The 12,607-nt window shown below is 36.3% G+C and overlaps 1 protein-coding gene across 2 annotated transcripts in view; it reads left to right on the forward strand.

Moving 5' to 3' along the window:
• Window positions 1-12,607, forward strand: part of SNX13 (sorting nexin 13) — a 72,403-nt gene that overhangs the window by 19,090 nt on the left and 40,706 nt on the right. For both annotated transcript variants that reach the window (XM_014937815.1, XM_014937814.1), the window contains exons 2-3: window positions 5,212-5,324; window positions 10,814-10,916. In XM_014937815.1, coding sequence (XP_014793301.1) covers window positions 5,212-5,324; window positions 10,814-10,916 — 216 coding nt within the window. The remainder of the gene's footprint in view (window positions 1-5,211; window positions 5,325-10,813; window positions 10,917-12,607) is intronic.

Below are 12,607 nucleotides of genomic sequence, written 5' to 3' on the forward strand. Positions count from 1 at the left end.
AGTTGGAAGGGACCATAGAGATCATCTAGTCCAACTCCCCTGCTGAAGCAGGATTGCCTAGAGCTAGAGCATGTTACTCAGGACTGCATCCAGGCGGGTTTTGAAAATCTCCAAAGAAGGGGACTCCACAACCTCCCTGGGCAGCCTGTTCCAGGGCTCCGTCACCCTCACCGTGAAGAAGTTTCTCCTCATATTTGAGTGGAACCTCTTATGTTCCAACTTGTGCCCGTTGCCCCTCGTCCTCTCAGTGGGAACCACTGAAAAGAGTCTGGCTCCCTCCTCCTTCAACCCTCCCTTGAGATACTTGTAGGCGTTGATAAGGTCTCCCCTCAGCCTTCTCTTCTCCAGACTAAAGAGTCCCAGCTCTCTCAGTCTCTCCTCATAAGGGAGATGCTCCAATCCTTGAATCATCTTTGTAGCCCTACGCTGGACTCTTTCCAGTAGTTCCCTGTCCCTCTTGAACTGGGGAGCCCAGAACTGGACACAGTACTCCAGTTGTGGCCTCACCAGTGCAGAGTAGAGGGGGAGAATGACTTCCCTTGACCTGCTGGCTACACTCTTCCCTATACAACCCAAGATACCATTGGCCTTCCTGGCCGCAAGAGCACACTGTTTACTCATTGTCATTTTACTGTCCACCAGGACCCCTAGATCTTTCTCTTCAGTAGTTGCCTCTAGCGGGTCCACCCCTAACCTATACTGGTACCTGACATTTTTCTTCCCCAGGTGCAGGACCCTACACTTTTCCCTGTTGAACCTCATGAGGTTCTTCTTTGCCCAGCCCTCCAGCCTGTCCAAGTCTCGCTGGATGGCAGCACAGCCCTCCGGGGTGTCAGCCACTCCTCCCAGTTTGGTATCATCAGCAAACTTGCTGAGGATACACTCTGTCCCCTCGTCCAGGTCACTGATGAATATATTAAACAGCACGGGTCCAAGTATTGACCCCTGGGGGACTCCACTGGTTACAGGCTTCCAACTTGAACCTGCTCCATTAATAATTACCCTTTGGGTCCTATCACACAGCCAGTTCTCAATCCACCTCACTGTCCCCTCATCCAGCCCATACTGCCTCAGTTTCCCTAGTTTATAGTAAGTCATAGTTATTTTTCATACTGGAGTAAATCTTTGTTGTTGTGGTTGGTACATTAAATCCCTGCCACGTTCCCATTGATTTGGCTGCAAAGCACTCTAGCTAATTCATAACTAGTAAATTATATTACGCATAACTGCATGCATACTAAATGACAGTGGGATTTTTCTTCTTTTAAACTTTTGATTTAAGACTGTCTTTGTGGCCTTTAGGGCACAGTTTCCAGGCAGTGAATCTTGTGGATTTACATAAGCTCCCATGTGAATGGTCACGTTAAGTTGTGTAGTGGCTCTTAGCTCAGCACTGTTAGTCTTAACAGTGTGCAACAGGGGTCATCAAAAGGCTGCATTCATTAGAAAGCAGAAGTCAAAGAACGGAAAAGAAGATGTATATAAAAAAGCAAGGTCTTTATGTACTTCTAGTAGTTGGCTGTCTACTGTGGAAAAAACATTCAGTGGGGAAAAATGGGCAAAGCCTAGTTAAAAAAAGCAAAGCAAAAAAAAAAAGCAAGGTGTCGTTGAGAGGTGATAGTCTGGTTATCTCTAACAGCTCTATCAAGCTCATGTCATTATTCACCTTGGTGTGTCTTGTCAGTGTGCTCTTTGGACTTAAAGGCAGCCCTTTACTGCAGTTGTGGTTTATTTTGCTAAAGCAGTTCCATACCATGGGAAGAAAACTTCTGGGTGTGAACATGGTGCTACGTTAGCCCCTTAGTAATACACTGCAGAACTCTGTCTTTGTAATACTTCAGATGGGAGCGATAGGAAGTGAGGATGGTGGGGCTAATGTGGCATCTCTAGTGGCTAAAAAAGTGGCTAAAACTGATGAGGTGGTTGATCTGGAATAAAGATCTTTCATATGTGTGTGCATGTGTCTGTGCATGCAGCGTATACCCATCCGTGCCTACAGTGGGATTAAGGCCTACGTTCTTTTTTTAGCATTTCAGTTACTGTCCCTAGTTACTTGAAATTCAGTAAATAGTACTAGAGCAGTTCAGTGTGGAAGTTTGCCCTCCCAGCGTAGGGTTTGTCAGCTTCTTTTAAAGGCCCTGGATAGCTGCTAATTAAATGCCAGCATTATACCATCTCTTTGGAAGACTGGCTTGTTTTTTCTGTCAAGAGCATTCATCCTGCAATTAACTTTAGTGAGGCTAGGCAGAGCTTGAGTAAAACTGTGACTGTTATAAAATATATATATATATATAACAAAAAAGGAAAACTTATTTGGAAGTTGTAAGTAATGAGGTTTGAATTTAAATACCTCAGCTAGTTCCTGAACAGTACTGACCAGCTGCATAGTCTTATATTTGTGTAGAAGTTGGACTTTGTTTTGCTTTTAATAGTTGATTTTTTGATATGGTAAAGGAACTTTAAATGACGTTTTCAGTTTAGTCTGGGATTCATACTGCTAAAGTCCTTTTAAGAAGTGTAAAGTTCCGGGAAATTTTATTTACAGTCAGCCTAAATGGAACCATGCTGATGATTAGATCCCTTTGAACATCTTAAAATCCCTAAGACTATAAACCACCCATCTAAAGTGTACAAGAATTGGGCCAGTATCTGTTGTACTTACTGCAGTGTACCGAGTTGTGCGAGTTTTAAGAAATCCTATTAAAATACCAAATGAGATTTGAATCTCTGTAGCCATATGCTAAATTGCAAAACTAGAGCGTAGGACAAAAGGTCACTGTTCTATCTATTGGAGTTATAGAACTTCCTTTGTTAATTATGCATTCATTCAACTCTGAATATGCATCCTGCTATCTAGTTTAATTAAGTTTTGTTAAGTCATTTAGAGTGCTTATCCCATATTTAGAACTTAAACTTTTTTGTATAATGCCATTAAGCATACTGATTTTTTGACAAAAAAAGACCATGATTAAATGTTATCTTCTGTGTGCGTATCTTCCTGTTGCTTGTAGTGCTCTGCAGCAGTGATAAAATGTATTTCTGAGGGTATGAGTACAAGGAGTCTTCCAGTATTGAAATGTAAATGTATAACGAGAGCTCATGTCTTTTTTAGTTAATTGTATTTGCAAGTTTTTTTTAGATTGGTGTCCCTCTCCTTCTGTCTCCTCCCCAACCCCCAGACAGATTGTCTACTGCATTTACTTATTAGGAGTCAACAAAATCACGCTCAGCTGTGGCCAAGATTTTTTTATTTATTTATTGTAGCACAGATCTTCAGCATTTTTGCTGTGTGGATTGTATGGTTAATATCATCTAATAAAGCGCTTTTGAATCACTTGCAATCTGGTTTTTGAATTGCAACACTTGAATTGAATATAGAAGTGTGTAGAAGAGTGTAATTTTTTCCAGCCTAAAACACCACCAAAAGAAAGCCAGTAGAGCTCTTCCATCTCTTGCTGTGAAACTTTAACAAGGAAGAAAATAGAATTTCATCTCAATGTGAATTAAATTATTCTGTTGATTACAATTTCCATATATGAAAGTCTCTCCTTAGAGCTGTGATTTTGCATTTGTGCAGTCTGATGTCTTGCTCTCAGAGAAGAACTGAAGCTTCTTTACATAGGAACCTTATTTTATATTCTTTTTCATGGTTTATAGGATTTTAAAAACTCTCATCCGGCAGTTGATTTTTCTGAATGCCGCTCCTAAGATGGAAAGATGAAATCAAAGTAGTTGCTTTAAAGAAGTAAGACCTGTAAGCAAGCTTCCCCTGTCCTCCCTATTAAAAGCTAAAAAAGGGTTCTTTGCAAATATGGTGTTCGATCTCTGCTTGTTTTCTAAATGTCAAACTGCAAGACGAGTTTATTTAAATACTTTCTTCCTGTTACTTGTTGACATAGCAGTTGTCTGAGTTCCCATAGGGTGTCACTTGATCAGTGGCAGGAAAGGTGTAAATTAGACAACAGAAAAAGAAAAGTTGAGAACCTTAGAGCTGGAACAGTTTTGGTGGCCTATAAATACTTGTCATCATCGGTTTCACACCCTTGGGACTTGGCTGAAACATGCTTTCCATATTGAACTAGAGACTACATTGAATTAAATTTATATAATCTTTGTTGACTGCATTGCAGTATTGTAAAGGTCCAAACCCATTGTAGCTCAGTTCAGTCAGGTTTTCACTACCTTGCTTTTTAGATTACCCTGCATATCCGTATATATAGGTACATATATATAGGTACATACATACACACACGTATCTAGATCACCAGATCAAGTGTGTATGTATGTGTATATGATATATATGTAATATAGGTACATACACACACGTATCTAGATCGCCAGATCAAGTGTGTATGTATGTGTATATGAATGCACTTATACAGTAACCTATATCGACATAATAACCTGAATCTTCCTGCTTTTTTCCTATTCCTGGTGAATCCGTCAGCTCACGTGATGTTCTACCTGCTGCATTATGTAGGTTTTTTTAAATAGATTAAATTTCCTGATTTTAAAACAGAATTGTATGTAAATATACCATAGAACTGTTTTGTTTGAATGTTCTGAATTTCTGTGTCTTGTTAGATACAGTAACCAGTTTCTGAAGTTTCCCTCTAGTTTATTTTAGAGTAAAAATAAACTGGTGCCAAATATTTGGTGCACCTGCTGACCCTTGTGTGACCTGACTGGAGAAAGGGACACTTTTTCTGGTCTTGCAACTGCTTTGATTTAGGGAAGAAGTAGCATTGCTTGGCTGTGGGAAAATTGCACGTTTAGTTGTGTAAAATGAGGTCGTATTCGTTTCTCCCTGTTCTGTGACAATGGTTGCATTTTTCTTGGAAGTAGCAGAGAATTTCACAGGGGGAAAGAAAAAAGGATCTCAGGAAACAAAAGTGCACAAAATGAGAACAGAGAAGAAAAAGAATTGATACTTTAAGGGTGATAGTTGCATCTGAAGTGAGAGATGACTAATGATATTTGAAAGAAAAATGCTATAACATTAGTGAAACTGGATTGCTGGCCCAAAATATATAATATTATAGTAATATGCTTTTAAAAAATAAAGATAATTTTTTATTTCATAAAGCAAAGATTATTTAATATCTAGTTAAAATATATCAAGCATTGTAAAAACTATAAATATTTCTTTGGAGACTTAAAGTTGTACAAATATCATATTAATTATTCCTTCTCTATGTGTTCTTGTTACAGACCAGTCTTTCCATATGGGGATGGGGAAGTCTTGGCGTTGTGCTTTTTCTAGTAACTTTTGGACCCTTCGCTATATTTTATTTTGCATTTTATATCCTCTGCTTTGTGGGTGGGTAAGTATACTACTTCGTGTTTTGTATAATCTACTATGAAAGTAAAATTTTAATGTGTGTGTTAGCAAATAGTTTGCTCTGAAAATCTGAAGTGAATTCAGTGTAATTAATATTTCCGCATTTGAGCAGCTCTTTATCAGCCAATTTTTATTTCTTGAAATCTCAATTTTGTTGCAGTATTTTGGGTTTGTTTGGTGGTGGTTTTTTTTTTGTTGGCTATTGAATAGTCCTTATACTACGTTTTCCCAGGCAAAAAAAAAAAAATCTCTGATATTAAAAAAAAGCTATTTATAATTTTCTTGAAATCTCAATTTTGTCGCAGTATTTTGGGTTTGTTTGGTGGGGTTTTTTTTTTGGTTGGCTATTGAATAGTCCTCATACTATGTTTTCCTGGGCAAAATAAAATATCTCTGATATTAAAAAAAAGCTATTTATAATAGGTATTGGAGAAAAAGTATTCACATTAAACCAATGTTGACTTCAGTTCACACTTTCTACTACTATGCCAGTTCTTTTCCCAGATACTTTATAAGTAATTATGTCCTCTTTCCTTATCACAATCTCGTTTTCCTACCCAAGAGACTCTGTTCATGAGAGGAATGAGTGAGTGTTTTCCTGGGCGTGTGGAAATGATGCTACATCTTGAGCAAATAGATCAGTTTGTCAGCTGTACACATTTCATACTTTATAGACAGGAAGGGAGCAAACAGGTGATGTTTTCTTCTAGACTTTAGCACCATTATTACATGGTCTATTATAATGTCTGCCTTGTAACCATTAAAACTTTTATTTTTTCATGCCAAGTCTAAATGTGTTAGAGGGATATTACTCCTTCCTCTCACTCAAAGAGTGATCTGCAGGACAGTAACCTTTCCAGATTCTCCAAGACCTGCTTGACTTATGAGATGTTTGGACTATCATTAATATTTTTTTCCTCTCTTTTAACCTTTTTATTGGATGCAGTACAGAATGTATGTATATTCCTGTAAGTCTCATCAAAAAATGTCATGGAGTTCAGTGGCTAGAATTAGAGCTGCTACACTTGGGTTTCAAGTGTGTTAAACTTGGAATTCCATCTTTCAGGAATCAGAATAATCAGTCCCTTAGAGGAAGGATTTAGGTGAAGTAAAACTGACTTTTAAGTAAGTGCTTTTGTCTTGATACATGTATAATTGGCATATTGTGCCAGTACAGTTTGCCACCATGAGACTTCCTTTAGTGCCTTGAGCTCAGTCATTCTCTAAATCAGCTCAGATACCTCTTTGCTCTGATTATTTTGTTGCTTTGGTTCCTTTTTGTAGCGAGTCAGTGAACACTGATCTTAAGGATAAATTAATCTTGTGGTGGTGTGTCTGTTAAAGCAGGATTTATACCCATCTTTCTATTATGTGTTTACTTATGCAGATATGAGGTCTCAGCCCTTCCAGTGTAATGTCATTACTTCATTACTTTAACATACACATCTTGGCTAAGCCTGTGATCTAGCCCTTTTTTACACTGTTAATCTTTTTCAGAGTGACACACCTACTTAAATTTTAACAGTCAGCATACACATCTGTGAGTGCTAACTAGGTCAAATAGATTTATGTCTAAATTATTCCTGCCTGCTTTTTCTTTCTGAATTAATTCCTGTGAAGTTACGCAAAATACTTGGTCCCATTTCTCTTAGAAACCAACAGAAGTTGTTATGAAATAACTGTTTCACTTAAGATTAGCAATCATATATCATAACATCATTTATATAAATTAAGGAAATAAAAATCTAGTTTTGCTTCGTGATTATAGTAGTTTCCTTAATACTTACCTTCCTCGTATCTGGAACAAAGTAACAATTTTGTACATGGATTTTATGTAGAATTTTATCTTGAGACTTGGAGTTCTTATCCAGTTTGATATGGAGTTTTCTAACTTTTTATGCTCGGTCAGAAAACAGTGGCCTTTATCAATAGTTTCTGACTTGCACCAGCTGGGAGTTCACTTCTGTCCCATTTTGCAGTTCTTTAAAAGAAAATGTTGAATTGTTGCTGGTTGCAGCCCTAGTAAAGTATAAACCAGTGACTTGTGAAGGAAAACAATGTTGATGCTGTAGCTGTATCAACATAAGCGATCTGTTTATACGATTTCACTTCTGCTATGTGCTAATTATTTCTTTTTTATTTAGTCGTAACTGTGTGTTTCCTCTTAAGCAGATAGCTTGTAGTAAGTATAATGTCGTGTCCATGGAAGGACACTGAAACTATTTGTGAGTATGAATAAAAGTTTTAAAGCCAAAGTTGTCTTTGCTTAATTTTATTTTGTTTCAAGACTGATTTTTAAAACGGTAGCTTTTTTTTGTTCCGTTTTGTAGTACATCCCTCTTCAATTCAGGATCTGGTAACTCATGGCTTAGGGAATTGAGCTCTTTCCACCAGAAACAGGAAGGAAAAGATAGATACTGTTTCTTTAACCTGTGTAGCCAAGACTATTACAAGGTCTTAATCTTCAGGAAATATTTTTTACTTCAAGTATTGGTGCAAAACCTTTAACCTGGGTGCTGGGCCTGTCTTACCATCTGCCTTTCCTTTGTATCATGCATGTTTCTTACTTTACTACTTCTCCTTCCCCCTTTCAGTCCTAAGGAAGTAAAGTAAAAATAATGTGAATTGTGGCTCAGCCAACAGCCTTACGCTTCAGATGTTGGGAGAATTGAAATTTCTTGGACTGTCAATTGCTTTGCTGTTGAAAGGAATTTGCTTTGTCATCAAAAAGCATAATTATTGATACTTAATCACTTCCATATATATGTGGCTGGCTGCCTGCACTGATGATCCTGACTGCTGACCATGTTGGGAATGGTTCTGAAGCTGCTTTTTGACTTTTTGTAAAAGCGTTCAGCTGAGGCTATTACTTTGCAGACTTGACGGGGAAAAAGATAAATCTGTGGACTTTATTTTTCTTTGTCATCTTTGTTCTGTTGTTGATCAGTCCCTGTAAAAAGCTGGTCTTCCAATAATATTTGGAAAAACTTAGCAACAAAAATTTAAGCAAAATACAGTCTTTTCCTTTTTCTGCTCTATTCATATAGAGAAAAGACTAAAATGATTTCTCATTTACTGCATTGAATATCTTCTTGATGAATTAGAGGAGTATTTAACTTTAGTGCATACATAGCTTGTCAGGCTATGTATACCTCTCCAATGTGCACAATGATTTAAGTTAGGGAATAAAATGTATTAATTTCTGCTATAGAGGCAGAAACTCCTAGCATTTCTAGCTTAAAAATGAAAATACTTAAAGGTATCTAAGAAAATGAGCATATACTTAAATTATATGGAGTATAATGGAGTATATGGGGAGTTCTAACAAGATGATCTTTAAGGTCCCTTCCAACCCAAACCGTTCTATGTTTCTATGATTTTTATAATTAGTCATTAACTTCAGAGATGTTGGAACATTTGAGAGAAAACAGATATATAGCTAGTTATTTCCAAGGCTTCAATCCTTTTGAATAAGAGAAGGATTTCTCTCCTCCTTACTCCCTCTCTCCCCAAGTTACTCATATATGTTTGAAGTCAAAACTGATTTTTGGCCCAAAAAAAGCATTTTGGGTATGCTGTTTTCTTTAAAAGAAAACTGGGGTTTCTAATAGAAAAGTGGTAGATAATAAAAAGAAATTCCAAACTTTGCAATAAATAAAAAAAACCCAACAAACACCCCTCTTCCTCAAATCAATACCTTAGTTAACTTTTAAGCATAGTGAAATTAGAGTGGTAGATAATAAAAAGTAATTCCAAATTTTGCAATAAATAAAAAAAAACCCCTTTGCAATAAATAAAAAAACACCCCTCTTCCTCAAATCAATGCCTTAGTTAACTTTTAAGCATAGTGAAATTAATATTGAGATTTTTCTAAGCAAGTTTTTGTCCTTGAACTGAATTTTGATGCTACTGGCACCATTGGTATTATGACTTTAAAGCTGTCTGGAAATATCTGGAGCAGAAGAGCAATTAGACCTGCTTTTATTTTTTTGTCCTTGTATGTAGAAAGTACACGTTGGGCAGATAAAGACAACTGTAAGAGAATCAGCATATCAAGTGAAATTTTCTTATGCCTTATGTTACTGATAATAACTACCTCCCTGCTTTTGAATTACTGAGCCTCTAGAGTGCTTAAAAAGAATGGTTCCTAGTTTGGGAATTAAAGCCTTCAAGTGGCGTATTTTACCTTGGTAGGAATTTTATTCTAATCATATAATTAAGAATATTGTGTATCAACAACAATCTAATGATATAGGTTGCATTCTTTCAGCACGTTTCAAGCTTGGAATGACTTTGTGAGTTCCTGTGGTCACAAATGTTGGTCAGCTGGCCTTTAAATTGAATGCTTTGAAATTTGTGTTAAAACTACATGTGTTTAGCCATTCCAAGTCTAGTCTGAGCAGCAGTAACTTCATATTCTCATTTATTTTTTTTTAATGCTTGACTTTTTCAAAGACTGCCTACTTTGGTTATGCTATTATTGGCACAGCCTTTTGGTTTTCATCTATTTTTTAGTAAAACTAGCTTTATGTTTGTGTTTTTGTGCCCTAGTGTCATAAGCTGTAAATAAATTACTGCTGTTGTAGCAAGGTTGAACTTTCTGTAATGTTGCTTTTTCCCTTATGCCTTCATTATATCTTAAAGAAAACAATAATAAAATTAACTCCTGTCCTGCTTAACTATAAGTCATAATTTAATTATCATTGTAGAATTGTGAGGGAAGAAGATAATGAATTCCTGATCTAACATTTTAGGAGTGCATTTATTTATTTAGATTTTATATGCTGAATTAAGAACAGAGCAACAACAAAAAAAAAAACCCCACCAAAAAACCCTGACAGCCCAAAAAACTCATAACACCACAAAAACCCAACACTTAGTGTTGACTACTTGTTTGGGTTTGTTTGGGTTTTTTTGGGGGTTGGTTTGTTTGGGATTTTTTTTTTTTTTCTAGTTTAAAATAAGTTCCCAGTTGAAAATTTTCTTTCTTATTTAAACATATGCAATCAGTAGTTGCTTACTAGGCTTAATACCAGTTTCTTCCTGGTCTGTCTCTTTGTGTCTTATGCCACAATGCAATGGCCTAAATGTATCTATTTCTTCATAATATTGAAGTAAAAGAATCTTTGTATAAATACAACCAGAGCAGTTTATGTATGTACCCCTATTTCTGTGTACTGATATTTGTGGGCATGAGTGACAAGCCATCACGGGTTCCTCTCAGGCTGTGTAGTATAGATTGTGCTGTATAGATCTGCTGTGTGATAAGAACATATCAAAACTGATAATACAAGACTGGGAAACTTCTTACTTAGTAGTTTGTCAGTTATTGTGAGCAGCACCCTACACTCCACTAGGAGGGTAAACAGTGAGAACTGTCATATGTTGTCATTTTATAATTGTGAAATATTTTCTAGAGGAAAATGGGGAAAAGATGACTTGTTCTAGCTGGTCTTTCTATTTCTATTTTAGGGGGTTTGTGGTTACTCTTTTATTTGGAAAAAGCAATTCGGAAAAATACCTTGAGCAGTGTGAACATTCATTTCTTCCTTGTACATCAGTTGGGATCCCTAAGGTAAGGAGAGTTTACTGGTCTTAACTTCTAGATCAGATTTGATACTTTTGAAAATTAGAATAACACTAATAATCACTGTTAATCTAAGACCTGTGCCTTTTCTCAAGGTAAATGAGCCTGCTTTTATGTTTTGAGTCAGCTGCAAGGTGCAAATGAAACGTGAGATTTTTCCTTTTTGAAATACAAGCTTTTTAAACATTTATGGAAAGTTTGTTTCAAATATTGTTTCTGGCTTCATTGTAAGAAATGAGTAAGATGTAACTGGCTAATATTGTCTGCAAGGCAGTTACTAAAGTGTTCCTTTCTAGACTACTTATGTGTATTGTATATTTGGAGGGGGGGCGGAGGGGAGTGGTAGCTCCTTCATGCTTTTTCTTGCATGATTGTCATGACTAATTTAGGATTCTTCCTTCACTGGATCTGTAGTCTCTCCAGTTGTGATTCTTTTGATTGTGGCTAGAAAGTTGCTTGCCTAACTAAGAAAATTAAATAAAGTCTAGATTTACAGTACTTTAGGGATGTAGTAGTTTATATCTGACTTTAAGACCAAGCAAAAATCTTGGAAGTGCATACCTAAGTCCGGAGCAGTGGTGGGATCCCCTTTTCAACTCCTCTTTTTTACTGAATTGTTAACAGACACATCATTTTGGTTGATGGCCCTTAATTCAGGGTTCCTAATTGGATAAACCTGCATCTCTTTAATACAGAATAAATTCTTAATAGCCAGGAGGTAGAATTTATAGGAATTCCTGGTTTATGAACCAATATGTCTTGACAACCCAGAAGCTTAGAAATATATTGGCCTAGAGAAATAGAAATATATTTCATCAGAATAGAGAAAACACTTTCACCCAGAGATTACTAGTTACATTGTATCTAATCATACAGCTATTTTGACTGAAACATCCTGCCCTTTCTTAGCTGTCAGGTCACGCTTCATGTTATCTTGTGAAAACAGGGAGAGTGGTTCAGCTTTCTTATCAGTAGCACATAGAAATAAATTTATTTTGTGATTCAGCAGTATGTTTTCTAATCACAAAACTTTCTTGGTGACTAGTAAGTGGCATTTTCACGTAAGTCTTTGAATCTGTTGAGATAAATCAGGAACTTAAATATATTGTAAATCATAAAGTAATCTCACTGGTCCAAAATGAAAAATACAAAGTTTAAGGACGAAAGAGGGCAAATCAATAGTCAACTAATGATTCTGTTCTGTTCATGAAACCTCATTTTAGGGGACTATGGTTCTTGGTGCTATTTAGACTTCAGTGCTTATATTATGCTGATTGTGGAGTGTTGCATATGTCTCATGCTTTGAGAGCAAATATACAAGAAGTTTTTCTGTCTTTGAAATTTCCTCTACATTGCTGAAACAACTTCTGCATTAATGTTACTTCTTTTGAGCTCAGTACATCTGTATGCTTTCCTTCCTTTATAAAAGAATAAAATGTTGTGGGTTTTTTTTGTGTAATCTGTGCAAACTCAGTTGTTTTGATTCAAGAGTGGATTATTGACGCATCATTTTTCTCGACTGACTGCTCTTGACTAACCTCTGGATTTAAGTTTTGTAGTACAAAAGTGCTTTTTTTAGCTGGTGTTACCAAATGCTGTTTGAAGTTGTCCATCAACTAAAATCTGTTTGTTTTCTACAATAGTGTTTTGTATTTCTTTTTTTTTTTTTTTGCCACTGT

The sequence above is a fragment of the Calidris pugnax genome, unplaced genomic scaffold (genome assembly GCF_001431845.1).
Source record: "Calidris pugnax isolate Ruff unplaced genomic scaffold, ASM143184v1 scaffold11, whole genome shotgun sequence".
NCBI lineage: Eukaryota > Metazoa > Chordata > Aves > Charadriiformes > Scolopacidae > Calidris > Calidris pugnax.